Genomic DNA, 19,938 nt, shown 5'->3' with positions numbered 1-19,938 from the left:
AGACTCCAGGATATTTCATGATATGACAGAAAACTCTTAAGATGGTAAGAATCTGTAAGACAACTGGATTTGCTAAAAATCTTGAATTCTTGCTCGGTTTTGGGAGAACTGGGGGGAGGGGGAGTTGAAAGCTTGCACAATGCTAAGGAATTAAGGGGGGGGACCCTTATTTGAGACACTCTTGTATTTTTAGCTCTGATGTGCTAAGCTGTAGAGAGCATGTTTGTGGACTGTAAAGGATGCAAATTTTATTTGTGTTATTTGAATAATTTGGGGTTTAATTGGTTTTGTTGAAATGGCAGGGATGTCTATCCATGGTACTATTCAAAATCTTCGGTATTTAAGAGTGTGCCTTATCATTCAGGGATTTGTGGGTGGGTGGGTGGGTGAGGCGTTTTCTTGACTCAACAGCTTGATATGTTTATGTATGCATGTGTTGATCCAATTCTAGACCATATTGTCCTATTCAAATAAAATTTGATTAGGACATTTTCAAACAAATTGCATATACCCTATACACAGCCTCTCCTGTTTTCATGAAATTCAACCTGTGGAACACACGATTGATTTCATAAAAAATAAGAAATAAAAATGCAGGCAGTGAATTATATAATGTTAAACTAGTAGATAGTATACATTTAAGCATGAAAATATTGTATTCCTCTGAGTTACAAATGTCCAAATTAGGTACTTTCATTCATTTAAGGGTATTAACCATTCAATCATCTTTGAAACACATTATAGTATTTTAACTTTTGAAGCTGCTGGAGACAAGGGATGTTTTTGTAATTGTTATAACAGTTAAAGGGTTAGCATTACTGAAGTCATGATCAAAAAGCATAAATTGTGGTATAGTTCTTTTTAGAACTTCATATCATTTGCATTGGAAAGCTGGGTTCATATGTGTTTTTAAAATGCATATTTTTAATTTTAGTTATCTGTGGGTGTGGAGGTAACATACTTTTACAGAGGTAACATACTTTTACAATTTTACAGAGAAACTATCTCTACAGCTTTGTTTGTGTGTGTGCGCGTGCGTGCATGTTTAATCTTTGTTTAGAATATCAGCAAGCAGTATGAAACCTCACAGGGAGGAAATCAGACAGGGTGGGGAACATTACAACATTTGTGGAAAGTTATGAGTGAGAAAGGATCACGTTACTAAACCACATTTCCCAGCAGAGTGTTGATAAGTGCAATTAGTTCTCTTTCCAGCATTTAACCAAACCAAACCAATTTAACATACCTTTGTCAATTGAAAATACTAAGAAAATGTGTAGAATTGGGCTTTCCATCCTCTGAATCAAATTTAAGGCTGGAGTTAAATAAGATGCCCAGCACAGGTGTGTCATCATGGAGATTTCATTCAAGTCTACCCACCATAGTTTTATTTAAATTTATCTCTTATTTGATAGCAAATGATACAAAGAATAGGAAAACTATTGAAATGAATGATCTAATTAATTATTATAGATTGAAAAGAACTGAGTAAATGTTGCCACTTTGTATGCTAAGCATCATAAGAGTCTTTGAGTATCTTTAGTTTATAATAGATATTTTGGGAGACGACATGAAGATGGATGGCATAATGCTACAAATGGATAAAGATTTTTTTTCCCTGAAAGGGAGTTAAAGGGTACTGTATGTCAAGATGCTTTTATGGCTTAATTTAGTTTTTGTGTGCTTAAAATTAATACTTTAATTTCGAAGATGGATATTTAGTTCTCGGGTTTGAAAAGTAGTGGTTAGTGGGCAATTGAAAGGCTACCAAAAAAATGGAAGGTTTCACATGCGAGTGTAGTCCTGGGCTGCAGATTGCTTTTTCCTGTCATAGGGTCACAGAAAGGGAAGGAATCTCAAGGGTAGTGTAATGCAGGATCTTACTTCTCTAGTTTTTTTTTCTTTTTCTTTTTCTTTTCTTTTTTTCTTCTAGCAAATAAGCTTAAAAGGCTTATTTGTAGCTAGGCAGCAGTACCTATCCATTTGAGTCATCTGTATTTTTGATGTAAGTAAAAAAAAAAAAAAGTCCTTGCCAGTTTAAAAAATAATAACATGATGAGAAAAATGTACCTCGGTATGCTGCCAATTGGTGTAGACCAGACCAGTCTAAATAGAAAATATGCTGAACTATTTTACTATATAATATTACTCTGAACTTTCTAGCTAGCGTGCAGCAGCAATTCTATCAACAGGCACACTTTTCAAGGCTTTTGTTTTAATAAGTAAATCCTGAATCTAGTCCAAAACATATATATTGTTTTTGCAGGCAGGGTTTGAAGAGAAATAAGAATGGGATTGCATTGACTGGTATCCCCTGATCTACTCCATTGGTTTCTCTCTGTATGTCTAGATTATGTCATATCTTTGTGTGTACATTTGATAACAGCTTGTGTTCATTGAGTTTCTGGAAAAATGCATTAAAATAGGAATATGGATCACAATCCTAAGCGTTCAATAGCATTTGCACAATCCTAATATTTGATTTAGAGACAAAACTATTATATTCAGGTGACATCACTTGAGCTGGTTTTCTCTTGTTATTTGCCAAGCTTCTGTTTCTGAAGGCTTGTGACATTAAAATCTATTATAGCTATTTTTCATTGCATTTTGGGGGAATAAAAGGTCATAAAATTAGAATAAACACTGTTTTTCTTTTGTTAAACTGTAGGAATTCTCAGATGCTTTTTGTGTAGTATTGACAAAGCAAATAGTTTAGTGGTGCTTTTGGGCTGTCTGTAATTGAGGCGACACAGCAGTGAACAGGAAGAAAGGCTATGGGATGATTGGATGAAATAGGAACTCTGTACTTCAGCTGAGATACCTAAAGCAGCTTATCAAATATCCCCTATTGTACTTTATGTTGTAGCTATTATGTCTTCTGATAATTAGAGGAAAGGTTTTCATTTATCTCATTTACCCAGATTTCCAACCAGTCTACTTTTGAAGAGTAGTTATTATTCTTTACTTTGTGATTTAAAATAGTTCTTGATCAGAAATCAAAGGAAATAATTTTTCTGTTACTTTGCTGAAGAACTGCATATTTCATTACTTATAATAAATCTTCAGTTTTCAGTTATTATAGTGTCAACTATAATTAACTTCATATTACATAGATAAACCATAACAATGCCCTTTTATTTAAACCAACTCTTGATGACTGTGTCCATGCAATTCTTATGTCAGGATAATTGAAGTGGCTTATCATTTTGTTAAAAAGAATTCCAAGATATATGGATAGGGCAAGTTTAATAAATAAACATGAGTAACAGAAAAAATCTTCTTTAAAAAAAAACCTAGGAATTCCAGCCAAACCAGACATTTTGTTTACTTTATTAATGGCTTATTAGAGTTTCCTGGAACTAACATAGCAATATGCCCAGTAAAATATGAATTCATATACACAAGCTGGATAATGCAATTAAGAGACTTTTGGAGTAGGCATCATAATAAATCTAATGAAAAGAAAATGAGAAGAGGAACCAATTTTTTGATTATCAATATGCTTATAGGATTTTTCAACAAAACAGCATACAAAGCATCGTTCTTCTACAATGAGAGCTGGGAGGTACAGTTGTTCATAACATAATGGTTACAGGGAAATAATTATGGCAAAATACAGATACATAGTAGTGAAACTATTTACACTAAATGCAGCTCAAAACAATTCCCAGGTGATTTCTGCAGTAGATTGGCTTTGGATATTTATGGATGCTGTTGATTTGTTGTCAATGTACATGGGCTGAACAGACTACTCAGAATGGCAGGAGATAAAGTCACAACAGAAATTGCTCACAGATTTACTGTTGTATCTGTATATTCTTTATTTGTTGTTAGGAGTTGTAGTCTCTCCCCTTGCCCATTATATATTTGTGTGTGACAGTGGTTTTTCTTCCTAGTCCTATTGTTTATAGTTTGGTAAGAATTTCTATATTGTCGGAATGGGTATTTCTGAATTTCTTTTATAAGTTTCTATGGATCAGAGATTAATAGTTTTATTTATGTTCAAGCAGGCAAAGCTACACTAAGGTTTTTTTTTGCATCAACTTAATTTAGATTCCATTCAAGTTTTTTTTCTTTCGTTCTTTGTTTTTTTCAATTTTGTTTAGGTTGGCCCAGTAATCATTTTGATCATCTAGTTTTAAAAAATGTTGTGCAATAAATATGGAAATACGAATGCTGATTATTTTTTTTAAAAAAAGGCTATTCAAATGAAGTTTAAAAATAAAGGTAGAAGTCCCTACTGATAGATGATTCCTTGGATTGTTGTTTATATGCAACAGATTCCTCCTGGTCTGCTTGTACTCACTGAAATGTCTGAAGATAGCCTTCCATATGATTATTTTTCTGTGCATAAGTAAAATGGTTTTTAATGAAATCCAATATACATGCGAAATTAATATTTATTTTTCTCTCTGATAAAGATGGCTTCAGTCTTAATGGGTTGCCTCCAGCAATGGTAGGCACAGCTCCCAAGAAGATAGGAAAGAACCTGCAGAGAGAAAATCAACACTTCCTCTACTGTGGAATCAAAGCAATGGAATTGTCAGACAGTGACCGACCAGTTAGCTTCAGCTCAACGTCTTCCTCAGCATCCTCCAGGGATAGCCACTGTTCCTGTGGTAGCAGAACAACCTTGGTTTCCAACAGTCATCTGGGTTTGTTCAATGAGGATAAGGAAGTGGGGGCCATAAAGTTGGAGCTGCACCCAACCCAACAATTTCCCAGCAAAGACCTAAGAAAAAATAACCCCATCAAGGAACAACTCTCTGATGGAAATCTTGGAAGAAAGACAAATATGCCACGAAAACCTGAAACAAAGGAAAACAACAAAAACTGTGTCATGTCACTGATTGTTGAGTCTACAAGTCCAAAACTCCTGTATGTCGACAGAGTGGTCCAAGAAATTCTAGAGACCGAAAGAACGTACGTGCAGGATTTAAGAAGTATCGTGAAAGTAAGTATGTTTTCTCTTTGTTTTAAGTTCAGCCACAGTGTAGAATGTATAAACTGAAATTTAATATAGAAAAAATATTAGGATCAAGGTTTGCAATAAATTGCGGCTGTGGGAAGCACAAGCAGCTTGGCGATGGATACGTGCTCTTTGGATTATATTGAAACAGCATGGTTCTTATTTGCAGAGTTGTCTTTCAAGACAGACAATATGCACTACTAATTAATAACTTAAAATACTTTTTGTTAAATCGTTCTTTTTCAGGTTTTATTGAGGTTATTCAAGTTTTGTTATTTTATTGATCCCACAAAAATCTGTACTTTATGAGTTGTACACATAGCAATGATAGTTGTTACTTTTAAAGTTAATCACCATCCACACAAGGCATAGTCAGTTAGCACTACTGAGTCTGAGGATGATAAAGTTATTTTCTTTGTAGCTGCAATCTCAAGTTGCCCATTGTATTATACTTTTTATGAGAAGAAAACTCTTATTAGAACCAGGGAGAGAATATAATATTGAGCTTTCAAAGCCTGCAAGCTACAATATGGAATCCTTTCTCTTCCCTTTTTGAAGTTATCCTTGTTAATTATGCAAGATGTACATGAACCGTACTTTTGGGAGAATAGACTTTACTAACTTACTTTTTGCACGTAGGCTAGTCTAAGAGCTTTCCCATTAAATTGGGCTGATAAAAGAAGCTTCTTGATTTTCTACTATAATCAAGACCTTAGATAAAAGTTGAATGGAAATAAAAGTCAGGGAATGGTGGCCACTTCTGTTTAGACAAAAATAAATAGTATTTATTTTTAGTTCCTGGATGATAAAATGTTCAATTTGAGAGTTCATATGTTTCAAGATTTTAGACTATATAACTGATTCAATTAGTTCATAACTTCTAAAGAATATTCTTACAGGTGAGGATTATGTATTTATTGCTTTGTTTTTTGTGGGTTTTTTTTAAACATGTTCATTGCAGACATACATTTTACACATAATCTGGAAATGTCATAATGCATGGCTTTGGGCCATTTTCTTTTTAAGTACATCACTAATCTGGAAAAGAAAATACTAGTCTGATGATGCACAAGAAGCAGACAGCGAGGCAAATCAGATTATCGGGATTTGATATACAAAGGCATGTTTAAAAAGAATTAATCTGTAGAAACAAGTCTTTTCCTGCATATCTGTATTAGGTATCTTAACTGCTGGTGTACAGTAAGATCCATACAGGAAAAAAGTTTAAATGCCCTTAAACAAAACTGAAATAAAGAGATAAAGCAAGCAGAGCTACTGACATACTTTTATATAAATACGGGAGGCATTTTAAATGTTTACTGCTGACATAATATTTAAATACCTTTATTCTCAGTTAAAAAATAATTGCTTACTAATAAATCCATATGAATTTCAACAATCATGTCAGCATTCATTTGAAAGCATAACTGGATGTAATCTTGGTCAAAGAGAGGAAAAAATTGAATTTATCATAATGTTAGAATTTATTTATAGGAAAACCTTATAATTTTGTACAAATTCCTGCACCCATGAAAATCTCTGAAATTCATGCCAGTTCAGTAGCAATAGATTTTTAGAAAAGCTGTTTTAATGTACATTTAGAAAGTAGTAAGATGGCATAAAAACACTTTCTAAATAATATGATTTTCTAACTGTAGCTGGTTAAAAATCTTTTAAGTAGGTACAGGTTCTACAAATAGATCCTGAAATAGTCACTTTTTTATTTTAGAGATCTTGTGTTTCAATATTATGGTAGATAGTGATTCCTGTTCTGTGATGTAAGTATCTATTAATTAATTTTACTTTGGCTATTAGTTTTAAGTATTTATATTTTAATTGTTTATTTAATTGGCTTTACATTATCTATTATTTATTTTGTCATTAATTAGTAGAAAATCAAATTTAATAAATAGTAACATTGTAATTGTAGCTCATATAGGTTGGGTTTTTTTCTGTTTTTCTTGAAAATGTTTTGTTACTAGGCTGGGTAACATAATCACAAATATATTAATAAATAACTATTATTTATTCCTAAAGACCAAATACCCTTCCTAGTTTCAAGTAGGTGAATATTCTTATTTTGATGACTAGAGTTGCTCATTAATTTAAGTGAAAATAGGAGATCAGAAATATTTGGGTGATGAGAAAGGACATCCTAGCACAATTATTAATATGGCCAAAGAAAATTCATTAAGAAAGTTCTGTTTTTATAATGGAAAGTTTAATTTTCAACAGATGTCTTTGGAGAAAAAATACTTCTTTTCTTTTTGGAAATTAAAAAAGGTGTTTAAGTTTAATAAATAAACGGCCACTATAATTATAATTATTTTTGTTTACTGGATGTAAAACACACTCTGATTGTTCCTTTGCTTTTTGTCAATAGTTATGCTTTTAAGTTGTTTCATTTGTTTTAAAACACAATTTAAGATAAATAGCTGATATAGTACAGCGAAGGGATAGAGTCTATTAGAGTAGCAACCTGCCCTGTCATGGTCCTAATTAAAATCACTGTTTACCCGAGAAAGTGCTGTTTACAATAGAAAAGATGCTCTGTTGTTGCCAATGGTAACTTTTCTTCCTTGTGAACAACAGTGAGGAAGAGTTTCCAATTAAAATTTTAGCAAAGAGAAAGGGTTAGATGCTTCCCTTTAGGACAGTTCTTACTTTGGATCCTGCATATCACTGATACTCATTCATGCATGCAAACACAAGGCAAACTACAAGACAAATACCAGATCTAAATTGGTTGCACAAAACATATTAGTATCTTAGCTTTTCTTCTTAAAAAAAAAACTTTCCTTTTGAAAATTTGGAAAACATATTGAAAGAGGTAGAACCATTAATATATGGATATACGGAACTATGGAAATTAAATAATTGGTATTGAAGACCTAGTTGTGAGAAATGCCTCTAATAAGTCACAGCCAAAACTGAGAAAAAGTGAAGTTTTATGAGTGAATTGAGTTGGAGAAAGATGAACTCTACAAATTTCATCAAGCTCATCACCAACCAGCCTACTATTATGAGTGGCCACAAATATAGGTCCACAAAGGTTACCTCGTTTCTCCATGGTTTTGTATTCAAAGAGAAAAAGAATAATACAAAGGGAGAATTACAACAGGTTGAGTAAACAGAAGACTGTGTCCTAAGGGATGCAAAATTTAACTTGTTTCCCTTCTCACCCACACTGGACTTTGGACACAAATCCAAAAATTAACTTTCTGTGCCTTTAATTGCTTGGATACTAGAAACTGTAATGAATTTCACAAATACTTTATATATTATTTATGAATCAATTATTTCCATGTCATACTTCTAATGAATTTCAATTAATTCTAAAGTGTCAAAATCTCTTATATGATATTTCTAAGTTTTCCCTGTTTTAGTTAGAGCTATAGGGTACGTCAGTGCCATTGAGTCCCAAATTCCCCATATATTTCTAAAGTAAACTCTATCTCCTATTGAGGTCTCGAAAACACTTTTAGTGTATTTAAACATGAAATTTAAAGCTAGTATTTAGAATCCACCTGAATTGGAATACAGTTGTTTAAAGCATTGATTTATGTATACATAAATTTATACATTAATATTGATTGTAGAAAATAAAACCTCTAATAGAGGTAAATCATATTTTTTCCTATGTTCAATCATGCCCAATTCTCAGAGACTGGACATGTCCCTGCAGTTTTCTTGGCAAGGTTTTTCAGAAGTAGTTTCCCATTACCTCCTTCCTAGGGCTGAAAGAGAATGGCTGGCCCCAGATACCCAGGTAGCTTTGTGCCTAAGGCAGAATTAGAACTCACAGTCTCTTGGTTTCTAATGTGATGCCTTACACACTAAACTGTGCTGGCTCTCTGCTGTGTGTGTGTGTGTGTGTGTGTGTGTAACTTCAAATGAAATACCACTCACATATCATCACAAAATCTCCAGAACCTTAAAGCCTTACAAACTTGAAATTTGGCACGTATGTTCCCCTTGGCTTCTAGGTGCCAAAGGGTTTTTCAAAATGACTATCAGAGCATTAGTATTTCGTATATTATTATTAATACACTCCGATGCTAAGGAGTTCTACTCCCTTCCCCACTTGAAAAGAAATATGTTCCAAATGCAAAACACAAACAGAGGAGAGGAGTTTCAGTTTCAGTTTTACTTTCAGAGCACCATGCAGCTTTAGTACAGAACAGTTGAGCTAAGCCATGCCCAGGCTCCTTGCTGTCTCCTTCTTGCTCAAAAAGTAAATACTGTTTCAGTTTCCAAACTAGCCTCACACACTGACAGGACGCTAGCCATACAAATACCAATGGATGTTGGTAGGTAGAGGCAGAATTTTTCCCCCTTATTTTCCTCCCCAGAAACTATGACCTAGTTTCATAGCAAAGCACAGTTATCGAGCTAGTAATAAGATAAAGATTGGTAGATAAATATTTGTAGTGTTCCGTAGTCCAGTTTTTGTACTTAAGTAGGAAGTGGAACAACCGGGGAAGATATAATGCTTCAAGTTCAGTATACAGATTTTCCACTTCTTTCTTTGTTACTGATGCCAAATGGTTAGCAGACAATTTTTAGAAAGATATATATAAAACATGTGACTCTGTGCCTTTTTTCCAAGGTGTTAGCTGCACATCTACTAATGGACTTTCATAAATGAACCATGCCTTTTTGTGGACATGCTTTTGGCTGCATTCCCCTTCATAAGACAGGTTTATTTATTTATTTATTTGATTTGTCAATCGCATACAAGATAATAGGTATAAGTATAAACATGAGTAAGAATATAGGAAATAGGTATGAATAAATGGGGACAACAGGACAGGGACGGGAGGCACGATGGTGCACTTATCACGCTTAAATAGTTACATGCTTAAATAATGATGATTTGTAAAGCTGCAAGCCATTATAAATACAATACATGAAAAAGTATTTCTATTTCCAAAGGCACCTGAAATTCCAAGACATTTATTGATAAAATAGTAAGAAATATTCATGAAAAAGAAATGAATACAGATTGACAGAAATAGGAACTGCTTTATTTAACTTCTGTCCAATTACTAACTAAAACAATGAAATGCATTATTAACAGCTTTCACAATAAAGCCTTACCCAAGATGTTAAACAGGTCAAAAATTTTATTTCAAAACCAGTTAAGAACAAATCCCTGTTGATAATAACAATGGTAGACATGGATGAAAGCGCAAAGTATTTTTGCTCTAATTGTTGGTCATTCATTTGAACTATTTATAGTTTGAATTTAGGACTAAATAATGTATGTATTTTGCATAAATCTCCATAAAGTTCTAGATTAAAACATCTATAAAATCAAAAGATTAAAAATAAATGCTGAACATATAGGATATTAGGCATGTATATTCATGTATATGCATATTATTATTTGCTTCAGCTACTCAGACCCCTAGAAAAGTTTGGATAGGAGAAGCATATACTGACAACAAAGGATTGTGTTTTTGAAGCTAACAACAGTGCAAGTCCAGATAATATCCATCTTAAAATGCATAAAATTCTTCTAACAAAAATATGTAATATAACATGTTTAGAGGCATACAAACTGATCGTGCTAGACAGCAGAAATCAATAAATACTAAGCTAAAGGAATTAGAGCCCAGAAACAAGAAACAGAAAACAAACAGTTGAAAATATTTGGCTGACACATTAGAAAACTGGAAATTGATTAAGGTAAAGCCAGTTTTTTTTAGTAAAATGAATAAAAGGGAATACTGGGAAATCCCAGGCTGTTGTTTTATCAATTGTTCTCAATCTGAATTCCTGAAATATTAGATGTTCAGTACTGAGAATTCCCAGTAAGCTTGTTCACTGTTGGGATTTTTGCCTCTAAATTTTGTTTCAGAGTTAAGTTGGAGGAAGTTGGTTTAACATCTGTTCTTGGTTGTAATTATATAGTAATGTGTAGCCCAATTTTTTCTGAAGAAGGAATAAGAGACTTCCACAACCAGTTAACATAGCTTACCTGGTTATTCCAAAGTATTGAACCAAGTTTCTGACTAGTCTTTTGAACTAATAAAGTAATTTGAAATTAAGATTGATACCTGCTTAAATAACAGGAAAAGGTAAATAGAAATAGGCAAACAATACTTGAAATAAGATAATGATTTTACTCCAAGATAGGGATGCATTTCCTAGTGTTTATAAACTATTTGCAAATAGGGTGATGAGATATCAGGTTTGCTAATGGCATCAAATTATTTACAACAGTTACTATAAAATCATATCCCTAAGCTGGGAGAATGAGCATTAAAAAGAGAAATGATATTGAACTGAAATACAAAGTGCTGATAAAAATCTCACAATAGAAGTAATTGACCCCTGGGCTTTTGAGTGACAGCTACATGTTCATCTGAAAAGAAAAGGTCAGCAGAAGTCTCCAAGTTGTCTTCAAAAGTAGATTGATATAAAGATGATTAGTGATTTGTGACATGCAACTGAGACCGGGCCTATTTTTTTTGTAGCGTTGTGCATTCTTACCCTGAGGATAAAGGTGATACTTAAGAGATAGTGCTGTCCCATCTACAACGGTTTGCACATGCCACACTACATCAAACAAATCACTTTCTTTACTCACAGCATCTCAGTTTTGTTGAAATAAAGCCTCGCCAGTTGAATCCATCCCCAAATCACCTCAAGAACAGTTCTGGAGATCAGCCTTGTTTCATGTTTATCTTATTGCACCTTTTTAGCCTGCAGCCATCTTGAAAGAGGCTAAGCATGGAGGCTGTTTCAGGCCTACAGTTAAAGAGGAAGGAATCTGTATCCCACCAGTTCTCTCATACTATTCAATTTATTATTTTGTTGACAAGAAATGCCCAGAGCTCTAATTGGTATTATTTGTGTTTCTGACAAATACCGTTAAAGTCAATGCTCAATCCAAAAGTTGGAAAAAGTGAGAAAAAGGTAAGAATATATACCTACTAATGTCTAGTTATAAGAATTACCTGGTAAAAAGACCTTTGCATGAATCTTAGTTGATTGTCAGTGATTTAAAATAGTTTTTAAAGGACTATGAGGAAAAACTTGCAAGAGCCTGTTACAAAAAACATGAATGGCAGGTAGATAATTTACAGGTTTTGAGCATATAATTTTATTGTAGAATGTAAATTAGGGGGTGTCTCAAGAGACTTGCTTGAAAATACAAGTCTCCGGAGTTCATGATGTTCATGGAGAATCATGCTCCTTTGTTTTCCCTTTACTCTTTCCCATCTCCCATCCTCCAATCTCACAGTAAATCTTGTGGTTATGGCAGAAGATAAGGGAAGAATTTTCTCCTTCTCACTTCTTGCTACTCTTCAAAAATATTGTTTTGGTGAAAGTTGTGACTATGCTTATAAAAAGCTGGTTGTCCAGGACAGAAATTTTGTGCAACTCTGGAATGGAAAATGTTACTTAATTGTGATCTGATCTGAGACTGGGAAATTACTATGATTGCCATCTTATCTCTTTTAAAGGAGCTGAATTTTGTTCTATTCCATCAGCAGAGTAGCCAAAATATTGTGATATAAATGTTGATCCATTGTTCTGATAAAATATAAATGTCAGAAAAAATGGCTAAAATTTGTGATATAGCACATTGTTAAATACAGGTGAACATATTCGTATAGTATGTCATAAATCCTCTTAGCAATCTAGTTCTTTTTGTCCACTCGGTTAACATCCCTAGGGAAACGCCTCAGCTTATGACAAGTGAGTCCAAAATTTCTGTTATAAACGAGGCAGTTAAGTGAGTTTTGTCCCATTTCATGACCTTTCTTGCCACAGTTATTCAGTGAATTACTGAAGTTGTTAAGTTGGTAACACAATTTTAAAGTAAATCTGGCTTCCCCCTTGATTTTTCGTCAGAAGGTTGCAAAAGGTGATCACATACATATGGGACACTGCGACCGTCATAAATACATCCCATTTGCCAAGCATCCAAATTTTGATCGTGACCATGGGGATGTTGCAATGATCATAACTGTGAAAAATGGTCAGAAGTCACTTTTTTCAGTGTTGTTGTAACTTCAAATGGTCACTTAAATGAAAGGTTGTAATCAAGGACTACCTGAACCAGTGGTGGTATTCCATTAATTCAGCCTGGTTTGGCTGAACTGGTAGCTCCGAGAATCATCTGTCAGAGAACCAGTTCACTCTGTCAATCAGCTGCTGGGCCCTCCCATCCGCCCCGGCTCTATGCCGACCTTTATTTCCTGCTTTTCAACCTCAGCTGCTTTGCGCGGCACAACTGATTGCTGCGCGTCAGCTGTTTTACACACAGGACTTGCAGCAGAAGGTGAGTTGTAAATGCTGTGTGCGTGCAAAGCACACACTCACATTGAACCAGTAGGAAAACATTTTACCCTGTCCCACCATATTTCTTCAAAATGGAATAGACAGGTGTCTGCAGGGCTCCCTATAAAAAGACCACTAGAGAAGCATTTGGCTCAAGGACTTTGACTCAACTAAATTCCCACATTGACATATAGGCTGAGGTAGAAGCATATTTTTATAATACCCTGACAGGGCTGTGCGGGATAATATGTACAATCTGGTAAGAAGAAAACCCATTAAAATTCCAGAACCGAGATGGGGGAAAGATATATGCTATATGTTTTTATGGAAAAAGTAACTGCCCCATTAGATTTTCTGACCTTTTACATACCTCTTTGTCAGGTCCCATTTATGTGTATCCTGATATATAAAGGAGTGTGAGTGAACAATTACACCAAAGTTTAGTCCTTGTTTCATATTCTCATTGCTATAACTTAAGCTTTTTGCCTTGCATTCTACTAGAGATGACTTTGAAGCCCTTAGAAGATACAATTTGCTACAAAAAGCATATGCCTACTTGATGGCAAGTGTTATTCACCACGAGCATATTACATCTGTACTTAAAACTCCCCAGAGGATTTTGGTTGGGAGTGCTGATTTAATTATAAAGCTGTGTATAGTTTGGCACTCCATCTCCAACTGGAGTTGATCTATCTAGCATGGTCATCAGGGGAAAAACCTTTGCACTTTTTGTGAAGTGGGGGGGACTACTCAAAATTTACGCTACTGATTCTCCAGAACTGGTCAGAACCTGCTGAATACCACCTCTGGACCTTATCTCTTGAAACTGTGGTATTATTGATTAATTCAGGCATTCTTGTTTTAAATCAGTAGGATATTTATATGCAGAAACTCAGAAAAACCCAAAAGGGATGAATAATGAGTGAGTTTTTGGTTGCATTTCAAATTATTTTGTTAAATTGTTTGCACAGATATAATATTCAAAGTGTAAACTGTATTAAATTAGTTTTAATTCTATGGTTGATCTTTTTCTTTTGTTTCCCAGCAGATACTGAGTTTGCTTTAAAACAATAAATGGTTAAATATTTATTTCTGGTGTGTTATCAGGGTTTTTCCATACATTTTTAAAATCAGGATTTCAAACGTTCACAGCTTGTTATCATATTGTTAGTATTTTCCATTGGTCTGTTTGGGTCAAATAATTTTTAAACAGGAAAAAAACGATTAAGGCTATAAAACAAACTCATGGTTGTGTAGCTTTGATCATTTTCCATGCAGGACAGACTGAGAGATCATGTTCCATTTTTAATGGCATTTCTTATTCTAGGACGAGTTTGTGGAGCTATTAAATGACAAGGCACAATACAGACCTCTTATTTGAAAACTCTAAGTTATTTATTTGTTGGGTTGGTTGGTTCCCATGAATTATTTTGAACATAATGATCTTCAGAAGTGGGTTTTATAGAGCTGATTTCATCTCTGTGGCTACAATCCCAGTAAAGGTTAGTTAGGAAGCCTTAGGGTGAGCTGTGTGAACAAAGTTTTGATTCTCCATGATACTCATTACTTTGTCTCATAAAATTTAAACGTGCTGTTTTTGGCAAGAGAGTTGAACTCCCATGCCAGTAGAGATTCTATTGGACTTCTTTTTAATAAGCACTTTCAAATGGTAGCTACATTTGGTGATACAACTTCTTATAGCACTTGTTCGTGCCTTTAATAGGGCAAGAATAAGAGGGCATTCAGAGTTAATATAATCATTTTGGTGCTTAATTCATAGATATATAGTATCCCATCTGCAACTTTTCCAAACTTTCAACTTTACATTTGGCATTTCAGTGCACCAAGCTACTGTTATAGCTATACACTATTCAAAATAAATGACTGGGTGTGAAATAAATATGTTAACAATGTTTTAGAAGGAGAAGCAGCAATGTCCTCATTTTCATAGGCCTCTTTCCCAGAAACTGAACAATATTTAATTTTGTATTGTAAATTTTGATAGTAATCTGAGGAAAGGTCTACTAGTGTTATGTTGACCTTATTTTATTGGCAAGTTCTGTATCATGATTTGCAAACACACAGAATTCAAGTAAAATGTATTCAGCACTTTTGTTTCCAAATCCTATTAGAAAAATTAAGTTAGCCATTCCAAAATCCAATTTACATTTTGATGGATTTCTTATTGTCATACTTGAGTGATCATTATCTGCGGTCCAGTTTCTATATAGCACAATACAGGTTTTGTTTCTTTGTTTTACGTAAAGAATATAGCAATCCATGTTTACTTCATTTTTTATAGTAAACGGTCTTTGTTTTCACACAGTTCTGTATCTTTTTCTCCGGAAGCAGTTGTTAAACTCTGAAATGAATAGAATGAGAAACATAAAAGGCCCCAAAAATAAAAAGCAGAACCTGACAACATTCAATTAAAAAAAAAAACTTGACAGTAAAATTGGATATTTGGTAAAAATGATTATTCAGTTTCTTGTAGGCATAATTACAAACTGCCTTCAAATTGGGAGTAATGTAGAAAAAGAGTATTATGAATTACTTTATAAAATACCATTTTAAATGTCTTATCATGCTTTACAATAGTTTGTAGCTCTCTATTTTGTTTTTTAGAGCAAGCTTATTTCATACTGGTAGAACCAAATTTGTATTAAATTTGGAAAGATCTACCATTGTATTAGCTTATTTTTCCACTCACTGACTCAGATTCTGGGTATGTTTGTATGTATAGCAATAGTTTCTCCTTCATGAAGTTTCTTAAATCTTTGCTACAAAGCAGCTTGTGAATAAAAACAAAAGGTCAGTGGGAAGTTTCAGGAAACCCTGGGGATATTGTTACAGTGACTTAATACAATAACATATTTTAAGAGAAAGATCTTAAGAATGAGGTCATAAGATAATGGAATTGGAATGAAAAGTAAAGGTGCAGAGAGTGCACACTGTAGCATCTAGATGACATAGCTCTTAACTGTTACAACTCTCCAGTATGCAGATATATAATTGCATTTACCTAAATTCACCTTTTTTCCTTAAATGAAAATAACATTATAATTTAATGAGGAAAATAGACAAAACAGTTATTTTGCAGAGGAAATTGATTTATGCAAAATACAGTTATTTAGCAATAATTTGATAAGAATCCTTATGTCCAGGTTATTGAGTTGAAAGTTGCACTATGGTAGCTTGCTTCCGTGTATGAAATGTCTTGATGTTTCAACAGGTGGCAACATATGGCTGTTAAAATCTAGATTTGGAAAGACAGCAGCGAACCATTTTCATACTGTTGGCAGGAAAATTGCATAAACATGTTCATGGAGTTTGCTGTGTGAAATTGCTTTGTAGAGTAGAACAGAACAGAAGTAGAAATATTGAAGTTGGGTACTCAGACTGAAAAGGCAGGAAGCAGAGACCATGAAAGAACAATGTAATAGTTTTGGAAATCCAAGTGTCAAGACTAATGCTAATGCCATAGTGGCACAGTGGTTAGAATGCAGTATTGCAGACAAACTCTGCCCACTGCCAGGAGTTCAATCCTGACTGGCTTAAGGTTGACTCAGCCTTCCACTCTTCCAAGATTGGTAAAATGAGGACCTAGATTGTTGGGGGCAATATGCTGACTCTGTAAATGGCTTAGAGGGTTCTGTAAAGCACAATGGAACGGTGTATGAGTAAGTGCTTATTACTACCTAAGCAGATACTCGCAATCAAAAAAGCAGGATTTTCACTGAGTCTTCTTTAACCAAATTTATTGAAAGGACACAGAAATCTTTGCAAGTGGATATGTTTACTTTAGAACTCAATTATTTTTCACTGTATTAGGCAAGGATTTCTTGATCCTCCTAGCCCCCTTTTGATATGCTAGGAAAGTAGCTATCCATTTTCTTGGTAAATAAAACCTGTGAAGATGTTCTGGGTTTAGGAATATTTTGCAAACTGCCAGTTTCTGTCCAGAATCTGAGAAGCCCATTGCAAAATGCTTTATTGCTTTATTGAATACTCTAAAGATGTTTAAAGAGTAGAATAGTTTTGCCGCAGGAACTTAGTTGCTCTCCACGGTTCATGGCTGATGTTATCTGGTCTTGAAAACTAAACATGTTGGAACTGATTAAAAATCAGATGGTAATACCAAAACTGTAGGTTAGACTTGACGAAAAAGGCAATGGCAAATAACTTCCACCACTTCTACCAAGAAAATGAATGAGTTCATGAAATCCCCAGGAAGTGAGCTTCACTTTAAGGAAATTTTACTTTTAATCAAAGAGGAATGAAAATGGTTTTAAAAACAAATATACTAAGATACAGTTCTGTTTCCCTGATTCATTTATAGTTCTTATTCATCTCTCCCCAAATGTATGTTCTATGTTCATATATTTTGCATCCGTTCATGCAAACAAATTCCCGAGAATATATTCTAATATACCACATTATAAATTATGAGTTACATAGACAGCTAACTATTCTGTTCTTTACAAGCTGACAATGATGATATTTATGTTGCATTTTTGAAATGTTAAAAACATTTATTTCAGTAGCTCTGAAATAATTACATTTCCCCACAGAAATCTGCTCAAGTTGTGTGAAACCCAGGTATGTTAATAATACTAAGGGAGTGAGGAGGAGGCTTACTATAGGAAGATGTCATTGATTTTATTGGGTAATTAATGGAGATGATTAAGCTGTCACTAGGGGTGAAATCTGAATACATTTGCAGCTTGAAAAACATACAAGGTATAGTCTGAGCAGCACAGTATGTTCAGTCTTTGAGAGCATTTCTTTCGTATTGGTGAACAGATAAAGTATTGTTATCTCCTATAATAGAAGGCCTGTTCGGGATGGACTCACTGAAGGGATTACAGTAATATAGAGTGAAATTGATCTGGCAGAGACTCATTTTACACAGTTAAAGGTAGTTTCATTTTCTGGGGAAGAAAAGCGCAGGCAACATTAAGGCACCCCTTTCATTTATTTCATAGGATTACCTTGATTGTATCACTGACCAATCCAAGCTGTCTTTGGGTACAGAGGAGCGATCGGCTTTGTTTGGAAACATAAAAGATATCTATCATTTCAATAGGTAAGTAAATATTAAAGTGAGAGCATATGTAGAAATGACACATTAAAGCTTTTCCTGTTTTTTCCCCTCCTTCCTGAAAGATTAAAGGATGAAGTTTGAACAAAACAAATAAAGAAAATTGGGGGAGGGCAATACTTGAAACAGATAACAGTATTATAATCTTCAGAGTGAGGGTATAAAAGGGTAATAAAAGATATTCCCAGAGCTGTAGCATGTCTCCCTGTGACCTTCCTTCATATTGTTTGTGATTGAAAGTGCTTAGTTAAATTATGAGACTGACCTATGCATGGCCAGAAATTGGAATAAAGTGAGCAACATGCCAGTGAATGTTTAGGAACATATCTGCTCCTTTTCTGAATCCGGCCTTGCCACAAAAACATCAAAGGCAATGCTTCTAGAGGATTTGTGCATAACACCGGGAAGGACTTGGGTATTTTGTAGGTCCAGTTTCTTCTATGCTGTTACTTATTTACGCTACAAGATGGGCCTGTTTCAGAGAGGTTCTCTCAATTTATAATAAAAAAATGTTTTGCTTTCATTGAAGCTGAAAACATCCTTCTAAACTCAAATTTGAAGTCTGGGGATTTGCTTGTCTAGAAAAGCACAATGGCAGCCGGAGAGTTTGTCTCTTAGTAAATCAGCCACATCCCTGTGAAGGAAACATACACCTGGCATCAAGGATATGCGTCCTTGTTCACATCTGGACTGGATTGTGGGACATATTTTGCCTTTGAGTACCTTTGATAATGACTTTGATATTTCAGCTGATTTGGATTTGGAGGCACTAAAGCAAACATATACAACTTCTTGGCATGATTGAAGGCAATATAAGGGTTTCGGTTGTATGTATACAATCATTTTCAGACTATCCCAGACTGAAAATGGGAGCAGAACCTGTAAGTGGCTGTAACAAAGCAAACATTTAATTTAAATTGAGTTAAAATTAAAATGAATTTCATTTATACTGATCCTTTCCATGTATTTAAATGATTCCTTCTCCTGTCATATAAAATAACATATGTTGAAATTCTTGAAAACTTTGGGAGGGAACAAAAGTTGTGCTAGATCAGTGATGGCTAACCTTTTTGTCACCAAGTGTCCAAAGTGCACATGCATCCCCAAAATGCAATGTGCATGTGCCACGCATGCACCGTCACCCCCACCCATGCGTGCACTGCCCCCTGTGTGCGCCCCGCCCCCACCCCCTGCATGCACGGCAGAGACCCAAAGACCAGCTGGCCGGAGGGAGGTGCACATGCACGGCAGAGCTGAGTTGGGGCAATGGCTTGAGTGCCCAGAGAGAGGGCTCTGTGTGCCACCTCTGGCACGCATGCCATAGGTTCGCCATCATGGTGCTAGATGATCAGATCCTACCTCATCAGTTCTATAATTCATATAATATGAACTCACTAAGATGTGTCCTTATTTTTACTTTTGTAGATCTAAAAACTGGATTTTAAATCCTTTTAGCTAGCCAAGAGTCAGAGTCATCTGAACTTCTGAAGGATAGCAATAGGCAGGTAGGCAGAAATGATTCCTAAGGGCAGGCATTGCCACAGCTCCTAGGTCTCATCAAATATATAGCTTC

At 34.6% G+C, this 19,938-nt stretch overlaps 1 protein-coding gene across 2 annotated transcripts in view; it reads left to right on the top strand.

Annotated features, from left to right (window-relative positions):
* PLEKHG1 (pleckstrin homology and RhoGEF domain containing G1) overlaps positions 1–19,938 on the top strand; it is a 120,918-nt gene that overhangs the window by 60,940 nt on the left and 40,040 nt on the right. For both annotated transcript variants that reach the window (XM_087970129.1, XM_087970137.1), the window contains exons 3-4: positions 4,422–4,954; positions 18,250–18,350. In XM_087970129.1, coding sequence (XP_087826255.1) covers positions 4,422–4,954; positions 18,250–18,350 — 634 coding nt within the window. The remainder of the gene's footprint in view (positions 1–4,421; positions 4,955–18,249; positions 18,351–19,938) is intronic.

Source organism: Notechis scutatus, chromosome 1 (assembly GCF_049901735.1).
Source record: "Notechis scutatus isolate UNSWTSFEM ecotype Mainland chromosome 1, rNotScu1.2, whole genome shotgun sequence".
Classification (NCBI taxonomy): Eukaryota; Metazoa; Chordata; class Lepidosauria; order Squamata; family Elapidae; genus Notechis; species Notechis scutatus.
The sequence above is the reverse complement of the archived record's forward strand: the minus strand, read 5'-3'. Positions and strand labels throughout refer to the sequence as shown.